Below are 18,638 nucleotides of genomic sequence, written 5' to 3'. Positions count from 1 at the left end.
TAAATATAAACACCTCAAACTGTTAAATCCTCCGAGTCCTAACAGTGAGCTTATTTTATTAATTAAATCTTCAAGACAAGTTGCATTTATACTCTCATAAACACTTAAATGTAAATTAACATGTCAAATATATACTTTTTAAAATGTGCACCAAACATGAACTCGGATATTATTACACCATGCCCAAGTAAATTAAGGGATGTTTTTTTGTGTGTTTGTGTGTGTAAATTATCTATAGCCTAATAATAGTTCATGCACATGATGCATTTACTGCAGAATAAACATATTGATATTCTATTGGTTCAGTAAGTCTATCATTATCTCATATAATACTGTATTACTCAATTAGAGCTCGTAATTCCCGGAGGATTTCATTGCCACTGGTCCAGGGCATGATTTTCGCACTGAGAGCTTCTGGACTCTCTGAAATGGCTTTGCACAACAGTTTCTCTAGGGTGAATCCTTTCCTAGGCATCGCGATATCCCCTTCTCTCAATTCTTGAATGGGGCAAAAGTCATTTCCTCCATCTCCTATATAGCAAATCCTCTCATAATGCACACCAGCTTTAGCTTGATTCTCTCTGAAATCATGCAGCACTTTCCTCTTGCACAGGTTTATAGGACACTGTGTACAGTCATGCGCGTGGAAGCAGCGCACGCTCATGTAGCCGCGCGCATCGATGTTTGCAGGGTTGGTGAAGACGTCATCTATAGCCGACTTCAACCCTGATGCATGCAAAACCCAGTCTATGAAGACAGTATTCGAGTCGGAAATTATAATACAGTCGATGTCGCTCTTGTTCTCGGATATGAAGGTCAGGAGCTCGAGCATGCCCTCGGTGAGCGGGATGCTCTCCATGACCGCGCGCATGTGCTCCGGGCTCACGGACTGGTCCCCGATGTAGGTCAAGACTCGACCCATGTACTCGGTCCATCGGCCTCTCTCGTAGGACTTCTCCATCCAGTCCGGTAACGTCTGGTCGGGAGTGCAGCGGATCACCCATGTGTCGCTGTTGTCATCCACTATAGTGTGGTCAAAGTCGAACACTACTAAGGTCTTCATCCTGCGCTGGGAATAACACACAAAGACACAATGGCTGACGAACGAATGTTCAACGATGCTTTCTAAGCAAGTCAAGGAAATCAAATGTGTACCAACCTGAAGCGGCAGCCTGAGTGAATTATTCGATTTTGTTAGCGATTCTACACGGACACTTGCTTACAACACAAAGCATGATTAGTCACTGCCCGTCTCTGATAGGCTGTGGCTCACGTCACTCAAACGTCATGCGACGCTCTGATTGGCCACGCAAATCACTCAAGTCAACTTGGGGGCGTTCTTGCTTTCTGTTTCCAGTCAGTTATTCATTCAGTAAACCGAATCAGTTTATTCGAGATGAAACCGGTTTTGTCTTACTTATATATAGAAACTGCTTGGAAATCGTTTTTAGAAAAGTACAGTGCAGTCATAACTATGAAATGCGTCAGGACTGCAACAATAACTTCAAGCATGAATGAAAAAATAACGTTACAGACATAAATACATATTCTGGATGTTGGTATTTTATTTTTTAATTATTGAGTGATAAAAACAGATATCCAAAATCCTGTTTGTATATATATATATATATATATATTACAAACAGGATTTTGGATATATATTTTTATCACTCAATAATAAAAAATTAAATACCAACATCCAGAATAAATAAAATCATGTTTTTAGGAATATAATGTTATATAAACCCTCTGAAAAACCTAGACTATAGATGGGGGGGGGGGGGGACAAAAGTTTGTGCTTTAAAAAAATCTATAATCCATTAAATATCAAAAAGCTAATGGGGATGAACAATGGTGGAAATGAAGTTTGATATAAAACTAATGGAATTAAATATTTTTGCTGTAATGTTTAAACCTTATCTAACTGTAAAAAATCTCATATCAGCCAAAACAGATAAATTAAACTAAAAAAACCCCACCAAGATATTAATTTAGGAAGAGATTTCAATCAACAGGACCACTGAAAGCGAGGTTCACAGGTTCAGTACCAATTTTTATTTGTCAAATTCAGCAGAACCTCACATTGTCGTGTCTTTATAAACAGAAAGCCCTTACAAAACTCCAAGGTACGCAAACATGTCCCCAACAAACCCTTAAAAAAAAAAAACAGCTCAGATCAGACAGAAGATTTTTTTGTTGTTGTAAGCAACCATTTTCACTAAGAAACTCACTAAACATTTACGTTGAGATATGGGCGAGAGAAAACAAACGTCAGATAAAAGCAGGACAAATATAACCGATTCAGTTGAAACAAATTAGGTACGGTCTGTATCAGTGATTAAAAGTATTCCAGGGTGTGTCCACAATGTTTACACGATGACTAAAATGTCAGTCTCTTTGTATCGTTTGCTGAACAGCAGACCGTTGATGCTTGTGTGGGGAAAAGATAACTCAAAATAGGGAGTGGTACATGCAGAGTCTCAGTCACTGGCGCTGGAAGAGGCGTCCTTATTCTTCTTGGCATCTTTTCTTGGACTTTTAGATTTGTCCTTTGCTTTTGGGCTCTCGCTCCTTTTACTTTTCTTGCGTTTATCGCCGTCGCTCTCAGAATCGCTGCTTCCACTGTCGCTCTTTCCTCTCCTCTTCCTCCCGCTCGTTCGATCGTCTCGCTCTTTCTGGGAAGAGCGTTCTTTGGAGCTTCGGTCTCGTCCTCTGGTTTCTTTGCTCTTCGCCTCATCGGTGCTCTTCCTCTTGTTTCGGTCTTCTGCGTCTCTCCCTCGGTCTCGCTCTCGCTCTCTGCTTCTCGAGCGGCGAGAGGATCTTCTGTCCCGGCTGCTGCTGTGACGCCGGTCACGGCCTCTCTCGCGTGATTGGCCACGCTGACCGCGACCCCTCGACCGGGACCTACGCGACGCATCACGAGCCTTTTCTCTGCTTCTTGATCTGTCACGTTGCTGCTCTCCATTCTTCTTCTTTTCCACCTCCTTCGATTTCTCCTTTTCATTCCCATCCGGATGCTGTTTGGTCCTTTCTTTGCTTCGGTCTTTCTGTTCGCCTTCCTTCTCTCGCTCTTTGGCATCTTTCTCTTTCTCTTTTCTGTCCTTGCTGCTCGAGCGTCCCCGTTTGTCATCGGCTTTATCGCGCTTTTCCTTCTCTCTCTTCTTTTCTTTGCTCTGGCTGCGAGCTTTCTTCTTTTCCACGTCGGCATCAGTCTTTTTGCGTGCGTCCCGATCTCTGCTTCTGGAGCGATGTTTGTCCCTCTTCCTATCTCTTCCTCTGGATGGACTGCGTGATTTGTCCCGCTTTGCATCTTTCTTCTCTCGTTCAGAGTTCTTTTTTGCTGCTTCTTGTCCCGCAGGTTTGTTTTCGCTGGCTGGTTCAGTGGCATCTGCTTTGTCCTCTGACATATCTCCTCTAAAATTAAAAAATACACATGAAAAAACAATGATAGATATCGCAATATAATTTGATAAAAACGCTGTGAGATCCAGTGAGATGTGCTCGAATTCAGCGAAGAACACAAACGTCTCTGTGATTTAGTTTTTAAGCCAGATGAAACACATCGATGCGCATGATACAGTCAGAAGGCTTTTCAATCTACAAATCGCCAATTTCAAGAAAATTATAATAATAATAATAACTTCGGATTAGGGTTGGGCGAAAAAAACACTGTAGGGCTGTCACTTTTGTGAAAAAATCCTGATCGATTTTTGAGACATAAATGTCCATTGAATCGATTGTAAAATCTATTTTCCATGTCAAAAGACGTTTCCATTTTCAGCACCAAATACAGGCAAATCCACGGACACCTAACAGGCGTTAGGACGAACGCAAAGAGTGCGCTTGAGACACGCACAAGTCAGCAATATTTCTGAAGATTTATTGACATGAAGTTTCGTGCACAATGACAAACAGGAGCGCAAAATTGTCAAAAAACAATAAGCAGAGTGGACTGCCATAACATCAATGAAGAACATTACTGCAGGCTTCAACATGGCTGTGTTTACGATTAGAAATGTCAAACAAATTTCGCCTACGTAGGCGATTGTAGGCCGAATCTGTATCTGTACGCGGTAACACTTTACTTGAAGGGGTGTTCATAAGACTAACATGACACCTTCATAATCATGACATGACACATGTTATGAATATGAAGGAAGTTGTATGCATGTTTATGACAACTGTCATTAAGTGTCATTCGCTCAGTTATGACATTTTTAGTGCAAATATGACATTGTTTGAAATGTCTTTGTTATGACACCTTGACATAAACCAATACATCATAATCTGTCAGTGACTTGGTAATGACAACTTGACATTACTAAGACAACACAACCTGTCATAAACATGACATAGCAGATTAATTATCAAACTTAAGAAACCACTTAGCTTTATAGGTTAACATTACATTAAACTGTCATGTGGTTGGTTTTGACATTGGCTGTCATGAGGCCATTATAACATGTTAATGACAAATTGAATGTGTACCACTGTAGTTGAGGTCACGAAAAATATTCATGACACAGTTATAATGCCTCATGACAGCCAGTGTCAAAACCAACCACATGCCAGTTTAATTTAATTCAATGTCAAGTTGTCATAACAAAGACATCTTAAACAATGTCATATTTGCATTCAAAATGTCATTATTGAGCAAAAGACACTTAATGACAGTTGTCATAAACATGCACAGGGTTCCTGCACACTTTTGAAAGTCAAATTTAAGGCTTTTTAAGACCTTTTTAAGACCTTAAGAAATCAAAATTAATACCGTACATTAGGGCTGTGCAGTAATGACAAATATATCTTGATATTTTCAACGTTTTGTTGATAATAATTAGATGATATTTTACTGATTGTGTTTTTGTGCTGGTGCCTTGCTGACTCACGAAGATATTCATATTTTTCATATTCTATGCAGTGGTCGGTTCACAGCAGTGACAGAAATTAATATTTTGATTAAGGGGCAATATTTGCCACCTTAAATTGATTTTTTCAGGGGCATTTTCACCTATATATGGACATTTTTTCTAAACTTATTTAGAGTTATGCATCACCTTTAATGTCAAATACTAACATTCAAATTAAATTATACAGTAATTATACAATAATACTTAATTATATAATAATCATACAGTACCACTGTTACCAGTCAAATTAAATCATTCAATCAAAATCCATCTTTGCAGTGCAGAGGTGACAGAAGCGGCATCAGAAGTGGCATTAATATATTTACACTCCATTTACAACTGCATAAATAAAGCTATGAGATATATATTTTTAAATCAACATTCAATATTTAAATATGAAATGATTTCTAATTTTATTTAAAGGGTACTTTAAATATGAAACCGCAGCGGCAAATCACTGTCTTAATAAGTGAGTTGAGGGAGTCATTCATTCAACCGATTCGTTCAAACGGCTGATACATTCGGGAAAGAAGCAAGTGATTCGTTCAAACGGCTGATTCATTCGGGAAAGAAGCAAGTGATTCGTTCAAAACGCGGATTTCAGTCAAGAAATCATCGCTGTCGGTTGCATTGAGACTCTGCTACGGTTTCATTATGAAATTATAGTGGGCGAAATAAAGGGAAAACAAACAATATTAACAATAATGTGTCTAAAAAGTAGTTTCAATGTTAACTTATTGTTAATTTAACAGTTGTATAACATAAATATCACACTTGGAATCGTGCATGGGAAAACGGCACTCTTGCTGATGTGATATTCTAATATAAGAACATAATATGATATAAATATAAGACAAAAACTAATTTGGGGACATAACAGTTACACTGCACACATCACGCAGTGAAAGCACGAGACAAATGCGATGTCAGCTTGCAGTGCCTCGTACATTGTTAAAACAATGATTACAATATCATAATAGACAATACACATCGCACACCATACGCACATAAAGAATGAACTTACAACTGAACTGACATTTACGACCTTTCTTCTCCTCTCCTCTCGCGTGCAGGAGACAGTTATGCTGCCGCGACTCGCGAGTGACGCGAAATGTCACGTGAACTAGCAAATCCACAAAGATAGAATAATAAATCAATAAAAATACGTACGCTAATTAGATAGTTTTAATTTGGAAAGCTTTTAGATATGTCTAAGTCAAAGTGTCATCTAAAATTTAAGACCTTTCATAAGTAAAAATAAGACTTAAGACTTTTTATGGTCTTAAATTTTAAAAATCTAATTTAAGACTTTAAGGATCCGCGGGAACCCTGCATGCATAAACCCTACTTCATATTCATGACATATGTCATGTCATGGTTATGAAGGTGTCATGTCAGTCTAATGCACACCCCTTCAAGTAAAGTGTTACCCTGTACGTATGAGACTGTCTGAATACTGGCAGAATTCACATTTTTGTTGTAAAAAGAGACACATTATGCAGAAGTATAGTATAGTTTGTATGTGTGTGTGTCAGAGCCTGCAGTTGCTGTGTGACGTGCGTTCGCTGCGGGCGTGTCGTGACGAGATGGACGCGCTCCGAGAGAAGGCCGTTAATAGGTGTAAATATTAATCGATTCGTATCGATGCATCGATTATACAGCCGACGATTCGATGCATCGATGCGTCCGCAAGAGTATCGATTAATGCAGGAGTCACCAACCCGTCGATCGCGATCGACAAGTCGATCTTGGAAGCATTTTAAGTTGATCGCGAAGAGTTTTCAAAATCAGAGAAAAAACACCAATATTTGTATTCATTATTATTTATTACTTAAAAATGCACCATGTGTGAGCCTACTGTGTGTAGTAAATGGTGTCTAGGGGATCCAGAGGCGCGCGCGCCGTTACAATGACGTCATTTTGGGCTCATGCGGACGCGTCGAGTATAAACAAGGCTTCACGCTTTAACCAGCTCAGCCACTTCACACTACGCTCACATCAAGCTCTTCAAACTAACGATACGCAAGCTAACGAAACGATGGCACAACGGTGAGGGAGTAGGCTATTGCTAATTTGAAATCTGCAGGGGTTTTCCTGCATAAACAATTATGAGGCGGCCGCCTCCGTCAAATTTATAGTTAAGAAACAATATAACGTTATAGACTACACACGACCAGAGTGCTGTTTTCCTGAATGCAAGCACGATTGAAACCAAGATATTGATTTCATAACAGTTCAATAAACAAATAGCCTAGTTAAAATTAAGTTACTTACATTTTTAGACGCAATTACTGTTTTTGTTCTGTTTCAGCAGCGAAAATAGTTCCAAACAACAGAACCAGCGCATCTCACAGCAACACTCATCCATTATTCATCAATCATCACTGAATGATTCAGCGTTTTGACCTAATCGCTCGAGTCAAAGATTCAATTAACGTTACCCATTATTAAACCGCCTCATTCTGAATCAATCAGCCGTTTGAACGAATCGTTTGAATGAATGACTCAATGACTCGCTCATTAAGACGGCCGCCTGCCGCTTCTACTGGCGGTTTAGTTTCAAAGTATCATTCTTTTCAGCATTCCTTATTTGTATATTCAAAAAATATTCAAAACAATCTCATAATCTCATTTAATACAGTTATAATTTTTCAATGTAAATTATTTAATTTGATTGGTAACAGCCTTGTCTTATTATTTTAATTGAATGTATTGATAAAATGTAAGAATTTGAAATGAAATTTAGAGCATACCAGTACATTAAATAAAATTAGGGGGAAAATGCCCTTTATAAAGGTACAAAAAATTATTCCGATAAGAGTGTTTTCAAAAATGAAACATTGACAATTTAAGTTTAAAGGGATAGGCTAAAGCCTCTGTTTAGGCTATAAAGGAAATGTAATTTTGCCAAAAGAAGAACTTTTAATTTAAATAAATGTTAATTTTAAATCAGCCTACTTCAGTGTGATATGTTACCATATTATCATGCTTAATTGAATAATTGTAATGTGATGATCAGATGCAGATATCTAAATCAAAGAATATGGGTGGTTGGCAGGTGGATTATTTTTTATTTTTAACAACAGATTCGAGTGACTCAAAGTGCACCAGATTAATGAATTTATCTTTAAAATGTACAAATTTTTCTCACGGGGGGGCATGCCCCCGGACCCCCCTAGTGTTACGATTTTACCAACTCCGCCTCATTTTGAGACAGGAAAAACCCTTTATTGGCTATTGTTAAAAGGAGATCTGTGTTTTATGTTGTTGGAAACGGGAAAGAGAATCAGTGCTGTAGATGACTGTTTTAGGCCTGTAATTGATTGATTATTGAGGTAATGAATAGTAGTAGGTCTGTAATTTGTGTGAAAATATTTTTGAAGAATTGAAGGATGACTGTTGTTATAATATTTTGTATGCTAGTTGCACTTACCATTTTAATTTGAAATAGCCTATGTTTTAAAAGGGAAAATGAAACAGTACATTATTGGCTTAGGCCTGTAATTGACTGATTATTGTGTTTATATATGAGTAATAAGCCTGTGGATATATACTTAACAATGTTATATTACTGTTGAAAATGTTGAATTATAGTTGACAGTTTGTATAGTTATATATACTATTTGTATAGTTAAATAAATATTTTGCTAGTGACTAACAGGCAACAAAGAATGTCAAAGTAGAACTACATTGTGGCCTTGTTTTTTCATAATTTTCTGCAAGTGGTAGATCTTGGTTTACATTTGGACTTGGGATGTGATCTTAGGCTTGAAAAGGTTGGTGACCACTGGATTAATGTGTTTGTTTTGCCGCCTGTCTATTTTCAGCATCCGCTCATATGCGTACAAACGATTGTTGTTATGCACTGGGCTAACATTAGTTAGTCACCGAACTAAACTGCCAGTGTGAATGCACCCTCAGTCACTTAGTTGGCGAATTCCAAGCTAGCAGTTACTAACGTAAACAAACAGGCGCTAATGTGTACAAAAGGCTACTTCAACAGCTTACTTGAACAGTCTAGGGTGCTTTCACACCAACTCGGAACGGAACGGGCACGGTTCGCATGAAAAATCGCTAATTATGTAAACGCTGTCTGTCATGCGGACCCGGGTGGGCACTGGGGTACCAAACCCGAGACTGCCTGGAGGAGGTGCGCTGAGTTCGGTTGCACTCGAACCGTGCCGCGGTTCGCGTGAATGTGAAAGCATCACGGACTCGGGTGCGCACTTGTTCAGGAAGTAAGTAACCTGCGCATGCTTTTTAGCTGATTATGATGTATTTAGTTAAATAAAACACATGTAAGGGATGATAGTGTTGATAATTTACCTTGGATAAGAGCGAGAGTGAGTCTGTATTCGCACACACATAGCGCGTGGACTCAGGGCAACAAATTAATGGAAATCTACTGTCTCCTGCGTTTGCAATCAGCAAAAAGCCAAATGCGACACAGTAAACCGGTGTTGTTCACTCAGCTGTGCATAATAGCACCAAAAAACAAACAAAAAAAAACCACACAATATATTGACCCGCGTTCTGTTTTCTATCATGCGTCGTGCACGTTTGCGATGACGTAAGATGCACGGAAACGCACCAGGATTCGATAGAATCAAGTTTAGAACTGTATGCAGTAACTGTTATATTTGCTGTTCTATTTGCAGTGCATTAAGCACAACATACACATTATGTGAATAGAATACTGTTCCTGTAATTCTCAATAAAAGGCAAATTATAAAAAATGTTGTTGATTTATTTGAAACTTAATAGATATCATGTAAAAATATCGATTATTGAATCGTATCGAATCAAATCGAATCGTATCGCGGGGAATTCTGAAGTATCAAAAAATAATCGAATCGTTGGCTTAAGAAATCGGTATCGTATCGAATCGTCATGTAGGCTCCGATTTACACCCCTAGCCGTTAAAATCGATTCCCTATTTTCGTTTTCGATACTTGTGTTGGTTGGTCTGATCGATTGTGCAATCGATTTTCGAACGTAAAGTGACAGCCCTAAAACACTGAGATCCAGTGAGAAGCGCTCGAAGAACACAAACGTCTCTGTGATTTAGTTTTTAAGCCAGATGAAACACATCGATGCGCATGATACAGTCAGAAGGCTTTCAATCTACAAATGGCCATATTTACCATGGATTTACTGTAGTAACACTAACTGCACCACGGTATTGTGGCAGAAATGTGGAATATTCATATAGAATGTTATTATATTATTAATGTTGACATGTATTAAAATGTACTGTAATATAATTACAGTATGTTTTTATTTTACAGTGTCCTAGTTACTATGTTACATGTAGTTACCATAGCAATAAAAATAATTACATGCAACTAACCCTCAACCAAATCCTAACCCTATAGTAAGTACATGCCATTAATTGATATTACTCACTATTTAAATATATAATTACACTGTAACAATGACACCTTAAAATAAAGTGTAACCTTTTTTTGCGATTAATTTTAATAAAACTCAAACATTTAGAATATTTACATTTTACCATATAAAATTAGGTTGTTAATTTTTACAGATGTTACAGTTTTTGTTAATGAACAAATTAACTTCAGCACTCTAACTCAAGCTACTGTCAAATGTGTATTTCTAAGAGACAAAACATGTAATAATATTAATAATCGCAGCCTGCACCGCAAACTGTGCCAAAGAAACGTGCTAATAAAGTCAGGCGAGACAAATCTGTTGTAATTTTGAAACAATATCACCCGGTAGAATATGCAGAACTAAGAAAAAAAAAAATCTATTAAGATATTTATTTTAAGAAAAAAATAAAGAATTCTGACAGTAAAAAGTTCTTTAAAATTACTGGGCTGGTTTCTACAACTTTCACTGTGGAGCAAAAATCTGCCTTTAAAAAGATTTAACATTTATCATGATAATGATTGATATTGAATGATTTATTTGCCCACATCGCTCAGCTTCTAATTAAATAAGCTTGAAAATCCCTCATTACATGAATCCCGACCTCAATATTTGCATGTACTGTAAGATTGGACTTACTTGTCCCCTTTGATCCATCTGTCCTGTGTGGCGGCTGTGTTAGATTTAGCTTTCTGTGTCCTTTGCATCTCCTGCCTCCAGTGTGGAGGCGTCTCACTGCGCCGAAACCGATCCCACGACCGTGAGCGAGACCGAGATGGAGTCCGGTAGCGCTACAGCCGGACAGAACAGATCAAGTTCAAACAAAATACATAAATGAGCTATAATTAATAAGGAACAGATTATGTCTATTACAATAGAAAAGTTATTTGAGGGTGTAATAACACAGTTTTTACTGTATTATTGATCAAATAAATGAGACTTGTTGCAAAAACAGATCAAATCTTACCGACCCCAGACTTTTGAACGGCAGTGTATTTACATTTAACACATAATCGGTCTTTCAAAGCAAACCACAGTTATTCTCACCCTCGGTCCTCTTCCTTTAATCCTGCGCCCTGACCTGGTCATCACCAGTCTTGTGCGGTTCGGCCGTGAATTCGCCATGGGTCTGGAATATAACATACAAGTTGTGAACTGGGGAGGACAATAATAATAATAAAAAAAAAAAAATCACACAATATAAAAATTGTCTGTATGAACAAATGATCTTTCACACCATTATTGGGTGAAATATTAAAATACCACATCTACCTGTCCCTTTCCCTCTCTCTCTCCCTGTCCCTGTCTCTTTGTCTCTCTTTCCCAGAGTCCTCCTTCTTCTGTTCTTTCCCCTGCTCCTCTTCTTTGGCCTTCTGGGGGCTTCGCCTCATTAGGAAGCGGTTTTCTGGAATGGGCGGGACTTCCTCTGGGCGAATGGTTGACAAAGTTTGGGGATCAGCCTGTTCCTCATCAGACCTGGAAAAACATGTTAAAATTCTTACTCCATTATGATGAAGTTGTCAACAGTTGATGAAAACACCACTCAATGCACATAATAAAAGTAAACGAACCATATAATTATTGTGGAAATAATATGGCTGACTTTGTTGTCCTTTTAAACAGCCACTGTGCAGTTAAACTCTGCATTTTATAATCCTGCAGCTGCCTACATGCACAAGAGGAAAGCTATTATTAGAGCTTTTATTACACTTGTACGCACACCCAGTGTGCATGAATGGTCATGTGACGTGTTTTCAGTTGTGTAGTGTGGACGGAGATAGTTTCTGAAATGCCAGTATGGATGTTTTCGTTTTAAAACGAAAACACACTAGTGTAAAAAGGCCTAAGGCAGATGCTAACGTGGACAGGTTTTGTGACCTCGTGCTCTGATCCTTAAAAAAAACATGAGTGAAACTAGACAAAGGCAAATTAAAATACAGGTTCACTTTCAAAAAGGATGAACATGATTTGTACAAAATGAAACACGTTTTATTGGCTGCCGAAATCTTTTCATATATTTTAATTATTTGTATTTATTATATATTTTTAATACATAAAACGTATAAGGATTGTTTATTTTTCAGTAGGGCTCCACGATTCGGGCCAAGATGATAATCACGATTACTTTGATCAATATTGATATCACGATTAATTATCACGATTATTTGTTGATATTAACCAAAACAAATGTTATTGTCACATAGGCTAATTATAACTGCTTTCACATCCATATTGTGCTACATTCCTGCTAATGTACAACTATGTGCATCAAAATAAAACAGGTCCTCTTATTCACCGAAATTCAGTGCATCTCTTTAAAGAATAAATAAAAACAAATAAAACAATAAAGAAAATGTAGCAAAACTTTAACAGGGCATTATTTTACATTTTACATTGTGTAAATATATTTTAGGAAGCAAAATATAAACTTGCATTGTCACCTGATGTGAATAAAACGCGCAAAATATACAATCAATAAAAAACAAATATTCCAAAACAGAATGTAACAAAATGAGAACATTTCAAAGCAGAACTGCACTGTGGAAGTACGATTAATGGATGAAATTCAGAGTCACTGTTATGACGCTTAAGAAATGTAAAACCTGGTTGTGGTACAGTGTCAGTGATTAGTTGTGAAATCTTACTGCATAAATTGAATCGATTTCATCCTCCATATGAAAGTTTATGTGCTCGAATTATTTCTATTTTTAAAACAATAGTTCAAAACAAGACGTTTACTGATTATTGGAGTCCATTAATCGAACTTTCATGCCTCTTTTTATATAGTAATTATATATTACTATGTAGTATGTACCAATTCACTAATGCTCACAATCGGTCTCTCACGCGCACCAGGGCTGGACTGGCCATCGGGCATACCGGGCATTTGCCCGGTGGGCCGACGTGCTTTGTGGGCCGATACATCTCATACTTCTTTCTTTTTTTTTTTTTTTTTACGGCCCATAAAACTCGTATATCGGCGGCCCATTGCGTTTAGTTTTGTTTAATTGGCGGCTCTGGGATCTTTGTGCCGGTGTAATGCATTGGACAAAAAAGTCAGCGTAGGTTTTTCTTTTTCTCACAGACCGGCGCATGATGAAACGTGTGGATCAGCGGCCCATTGGTTATTTTCTTGATTGACACTGGGCTGGTCCAATCACATCTTTAAACTCCTCCCCCTTTGAGCTCTGAGTGAGCGAGCAGTGTCAGTGTGTATCTGTCAAAATAGTCAGAGCGATGGAGAAGAAACGCAAGGAATGTGCAGAGAAATAGCGTGAAAAAAGAAACTTCAAAGGCCCTTCAAGTGTCTGATGAGGATAGTGAGGAGGATAAGGAGAGAGATGAGTGAGTGCAGAGAACTGTGGTAAACAGAACTAGGCTACTGTCACAACACTTATGGTGTGTTCACACCGAACGCCAATAGAGCGTCAAATACGCGACTATCGCGTTTAGTTAGACGCTTGAACATTCGCTCGAGTTCAAATTTTTCAACTTGCGCGGAAGACATTCGCGGCAAACGCGTCGCACAATTCGCGTCATTCGCAACGCCCCCCCCGGCGCAAATGATGCGTCTATTCGCGTCTTTGCATTGACTTTGTATGTAATCTACTCACCCAAATAATTAAATTCGCGTTCGGTGTGAACACACCATTAGGCTATGTAGGAACCCACTACCCAGTTACGCATTATTTACACATCTGCATATTTGACGATTACGCATTTTATTAGAATTGTAATGAGACAATAATGAGTAATGAGTTTGTAAACCATATTTTTCTTCAAAATAAAAGCTTAAAATAAAAGATCATGTGCTTATCTCTGTATAGAAATTAGTACGAAACTAATTATGAAAGTTGCTTTTATTTTTCAGTGCATTTGTTTTACAACATATGGCTATTACTGCCATGGGATTAATATTATAACTATTATTATGTAGTAGTGTAATGTAGACAGACACTATATCACAACTAAAAGAGTTTTGAGTTTTTCTTTGTTCAATTTGCACACTGAATATGGGTTGGAGCTCTTTATTTTTAACTCTCAAAGTGCACCAGATTTATGAATTTAACATTAAAAAGCACAATTTTCTTTCCCAGCTTATAGCTTTCTTTAGGATTCATCACTGTGGAGTATAGTTCAACTTAGTAGTTATTTTCATCGGTTAACTCTTACTCACTCCTATTCACTTATGGCATTAGTGGTTTTAATAGGAGTTGGTATACATATTCAAGGGCGTGCAAAGTTCGGTTGTGTTATATAGTGGGCCAGTCTGGGCCAAAATGCCCGGGCCGATTTTTTGTCCCAGTCCAGCCACACTCGGTATCTCTCGCGCACTTTCGAGTGCGCTCTTGGACACCCGGTCTCTCTCGTGCACTGTCGCTCGCGCGCAGACACACTCGGTCTCTCTCGCGCACTGGGGCTCATGGAGGCACATGGTCAAACAGTGGTTTTACGGAGCGCTAGATTCGCAAATTGTAAAGCGCTTTGGTGGCCATTGGGTCTGTGGAAGCGCTATATAAATGCAGTCCATTTATTTACCATTTAGATTGGCTTTGCAAAAAAAAACCTTTGATACGGAGCGTGAATGGAATGATGCATTTTAAATATCACTCGATCACGCGAATTTGATCGTGGGAAGCCAAAATCGTGATCGTGCAGCCCTATTTTCAGTGATAATTTTGGTACCGTGTCGACCTTTTAGTACTGACATGCACAAGGAATGTGGAAAGCAAATTCTTCAAACAACTCGAATTGTTGAAAGGCGAAAGATTCTAATCGTAAATGTGCAAAAGTAAACTGTATTAGCAAAGTACCCTTTCTTCTCTTTCTTCTTGTGTTTCTGTTCCTTCTTCTTCTTATGTTCCTTCTTGTGTTTCTTCCGTTTCTTTTTCTCCTTCTCTGATTCCTCCGAGTCGGTGGAGCTGTCTGAAGAAGAGTCGTCATCACTCTCGCTGGATGACTGATGCTTCTTTTCTTTCTTTGCTAAATGAAAAGAGTTAAAACAATACTTTAAAACACACACTTTCATAATTTGACGATTAAACCAAGATTAAATTAAAGTGTGATGGCCACTATTAACTGTTTGGGATTCAGATATTTTTGCATTGCCAGGCATAACTTTAGTTCATACAAGTTTACAGGAATGGATATAAAACTTTCTGTATGAATGAATAATTCAAGTAAAGCCCCTTGAATAACACAAGTAATCATGAGAGACCGTGAAAGTAAATATTGATGCCCATAACACTGGACAGTCTCATCACAATTAATGTTACTTCATAAACGAGTATAATCAAAGTGCAAGTTAATTTGTCAAAATTTAAATAAGCAACTAGACTTAAATCATGTCTTAGGCAAAAAAAAAATTTTATACAAGTATGCAATATTATTTGGGTGTTGGAAAGGCACTATATAAATACAAAAATATAATTCGCATTCGGTTATGAATTGCATGCCAACATATTCTGAAATGCAATGACATGTGAAGTTGATCTTTTGTAGCTAGAAGCTAATAACTAATAAAAATGCATAAAACTTACTAAAAATGAGAAGAGAAAATATACAATATCACCTTTAGATTTGGGAATAAGTTCCCCACAGTTGAGCACTTTGACCTCAGCATAGGGTCGGCTGTTGGTATCCGTCTTCTGACTCTCGATCATCCGGATCACCTCCTGGCCGGAGATCACCTGACCAAACACCACATGAATTCTGGTGGGGGAAAGAGCAACAAAACCATTAAACACTGGGCATACAGCACATATAAAATATACTTCTAATCCATTAATAGATCACATTGTGCTGCACACTTACCCGTCCAAGTGAGGAGTTGGTTTTGTAGTTCTATGGTCAGGGACACAAAACAGTGAGGCAGAATGTAAATACAAATCTAACGAACACAAAAACAGTGATTAATGCACACCATAAGTTGATTTGGGCCATTATCATCCGCAGTTCATAACTCGTTCAAGACCAGACGAATGCACTGACGACATATACATTTATTTTACATCAAGGCTGCAAAAAAAGAAAGCAATAGTTGCAGATTATCATCCATTATCCAAGAGGAGAGTAGGGACGCCTGAAGAAGCCTGTGTGTTGGACTCACATAAAGAACTGTGAGCCGTTGGTGTCTTTCCCTCGGTTCGCCATTGACAGAAGGAACTCCTTGGTATGTTTCGTTGTGAAGCTTTCATCTAGAAAAAGAAAAATGGCAGAATATAGACCCCAGTGTTGTTATTAATATTGATAAGTAAAATCTTAAGGTCACTCACCTTCAAAGAATCCTCCATATATAGATTCTCCACCTCTGCCATTCCCTGTTAAGGCAAACATGTCTGTCAAACGTCACACACACACACACAGGGTAAACACAATACAACAGAAAAAAGCAAGACAGTGGTACCTTCAGTGAAGTCTCCTCCTTGTATCATGAAGTCCTTCACTATCCTATGGAACAGACTTCCTTTATAGTGCAAAGGTTTTTGGGTGGTCTTGCCAATTCCTTTCTCGCCTGGAGAAGAAAACCCTCACAATGCATAAATACAGACACGGGGGGTGTTTCTCAAAAGTAAAATGAGCTAAGTTGATCGTCGAGAACATTAGTGGCACTGGCAAGGGTCTCCACGATTCATTTGGGCTCACGATGCTTTTGGGAAACGCATCCCAGGACAGTGCAAGACTTGGGCTTTATCCGAAATCACATACTTCCCTATTATATAGTTAAAAGTGTTTGAATTCATAGTGCCCATAAAACAGTAGGCAAAAAGTAATTGACCAATTGTCTGTATTGTTGAAATAATAGTTCCTCTCACCAAAAAATTACCTTTCCTTTAATTTCATAGTAAATATATAAGAAGATATATATATATAAAACTGATAACATTTAAAAAATGTGAAATTAAGAGACAGATTTCCAGTTTTATAAAACAAAACTGCTTGTATTTTTTTACCTGTGCACAGGCAGCGGAAGTTTTCACATGTCTTGGGACACGCCTCAGAGAAAAGCTCGATGACGACTCGCCCCGCTGTAGAAAGGAAAACGGAGAGAGAAAGATCACAGGGAAATAAATCCCACATTTTCAGAAATTAAAGAGCAGCTGTCTTACTACAAAGTGCATATTGAGTCTTACCTGGCACATTACTGATGCCAACGTCAAAGAAGCAGCGAGGACGCTGCGCCTTCACCCCCATCACGCTGCAAACACAAAACACACATCAAACTGTAGTTCCAATAACAGATCTGTGCTTACAGACTCAATGCAACACCACAAACTTGTTTCACCAGTGTAACAAACTCTTACACAAACTAATGTACTCCCATAAAGTGCGTGCACTTGAATCTTTTGATTTAGTAGTGTATTATAACATGGATATGTCTATGACAGATTTTGAAACCTGTCCATAGAGAACACTGGAATTTATTATTGCTACATATCTTTAGTTTTTGCCTACTCTAGCGTATTAATGAAGTAACTGACCGTATATGTCAATGTAACCACTTTCACTCTCAGCAGAATAACACACATTACGGCTCTGAACACGACAAAAAGATCACTTCTACATGAGTTTATGACGGTTTTGATTTTCTAAATAACTTTTTGAATAAATCATCATTAAAACCTTTATTTTTCGTCATGCTGCATGTTGTCCTAGCCTGGCACAGATAAGCTAATAAATACACATTAACTGAAATCACCAGCCCCTATCTATCTAGTGTATCACATTGTTTAAACTGCATTATAATCTAATTTAGACTTGTGAAGTGTATAATCAGAACGGTTTGCTTTTACCAGCAATAAAATCGTAACATTAAACCTGTTAATGATTGAATGATTAGCATGCTAACATGCTATATGTGTCCATTATTGCGTATTTTAATATTTCCATTTCGTTCTTCCCTTTTTACTAGTAAACTCGGAGTTTAACTTACATGTTTGATCCAAGTTAAACCGGTTACACTAAAATGAAGAGAATATAAACAACATTGACTGTCGTTCTCGTGTCCTCAGCGCGCAGGTCTGGAAAAATGGCGCCGTGACGACTAGCAGAGCACTCTGGGTAAAAAGATGAACAGCCTCAACTGGAGACTATGGAAGCTTGATGCGGACAAAAATCACATGCGGTTTGCAGTTTTGCTTGAATGGATATTTCACCCCAAAAAACTTTACTTTACCCACCCTCAAGTTGATCCAAACCTGAATGAAGTTCTTTCTTCTGCTGAATACAAAAGAAGATATTTTGATGGGTCACATATATTGACTTCCATAGTATAGAAAACAAATACTATGGAAGTCAATGGGAACCAGAAAATGGTTGGTCACCCATATTCTTCAA

The 18,638-nt window shown here is 38.0% G+C and overlaps 2 protein-coding genes across 4 annotated transcripts; both read right to left on the bottom strand.

Moving 5' to 3' along the window:
* Window positions 1–218: 218 nt before the first annotated feature.
* On the bottom strand, window positions 219–1,258 carry phospho2 (phosphatase, orphan 2). 2 transcript variants are annotated; one of them, XM_056266076.1, is made up of 2 exons: window positions 1,160–1,258; window positions 219–1,064 (listed from the first exon to the last, which is right to left on the bottom strand). In XM_056266076.1, the coding sequence occupies exon 2, from the start codon at window positions 1,061–1,063 to the stop codon at window positions 338–340; it is 726 nt and encodes a 241-aa protein (XP_056122051.1). In that variant the 5' UTR covers window position 1,064; window positions 1,160–1,258; the 3' UTR covers window positions 219–337. The 2 variants fall into 2 exon arrangements, with proteins under 2 accessions (XP_056122051.1, XP_056122050.1); XM_056266075.1 differs by having other exon boundaries at window positions 219–1,069; window positions 1,160–1,253.
* Window positions 1,259–2,209: 951 nt separating this feature from the next.
* ppig (peptidylprolyl isomerase G (cyclophilin G)) lies at window positions 2,210–18,358 on the bottom strand. 2 transcript variants are annotated; one of them, XM_056266048.1, is made up of 13 exons: window positions 18,235–18,358; window positions 17,435–17,499; window positions 17,255–17,329; window positions 16,708–16,815; window positions 16,577–16,621; window positions 16,411–16,498; window positions 16,116–16,145; window positions 15,874–16,013; window positions 15,116–15,284; window positions 11,574–11,777; window positions 11,349–11,430; window positions 10,941–11,092; window positions 2,210–3,414 (listed from the first exon to the last, which is right to left on the bottom strand). In XM_056266048.1, exons 2-13 carry the CDS (start codon window positions 17,493–17,495, stop codon window positions 2,481–2,483), a joined length of 2,088 nt encoding a protein of 695 aa, XP_056122023.1. In that variant the 5' UTR covers window positions 17,496–17,499; window positions 18,235–18,358; the 3' UTR covers window positions 2,210–2,480. The 2 variants fall into 2 exon arrangements, with proteins under 2 accessions (XP_056122023.1, XP_056122024.1); XM_056266049.1 differs by lacking the exons at window positions 17,255–17,329; window positions 17,435–17,499; window positions 18,235–18,358 and having other exon boundaries at window positions 16,116–16,191.
* Window positions 18,359–18,638: the final 280 nt, after the last annotated feature.

The sequence above is a fragment of the Rhinichthys klamathensis genome, unplaced genomic scaffold, assembly GCF_029890125.1.
Source record: "Rhinichthys klamathensis goyatoka isolate OS25496 unplaced genomic scaffold, OSU_Roscu_1.1 h1tg000244l_1, whole genome shotgun sequence".
Classification (NCBI taxonomy): domain Eukaryota; kingdom Metazoa; phylum Chordata; class Actinopteri; order Cypriniformes; family Leuciscidae; genus Rhinichthys; species Rhinichthys klamathensis.
Note: the sequence above shows the minus strand (reverse complement) of the source record. Positions and strands in the feature narration are given on the sequence as shown.

What these genes read in the sequence shown, in the direction of transcription:
- phospho2 (XM_056266076.1), bottom strand. Translation starts at nt 1,063, where the DNA reads ATGAAGACCTTAGTAGTGTTCGACTTTGACCACACTATAGTGGATGAC.
- ppig (XM_056266048.1), bottom strand. Translation starts at nt 17,495, where the DNA reads ATGGGGGTGAAGGCGCAGCGTCCTCGCTGCTTCTTTGACGTTGGCATC. An exon ending in CCAACTCCTCACTTGGACGG is followed by an intron (nt 16,014 to 16,115) that starts GTAAGTGTGCAG and finishes TTCCCCCACCAG; the next exon opens with AATTCATGTGGTGTTTGGTC. An exon ending in TTAAAGGAAGAGGACCGAGG is followed by an intron (nt 11,093 to 11,348) that starts GTGAGAATAACT and finishes GTCCGGCTGTAG; the next exon opens with CGCTACCGGACTCCATCTCG.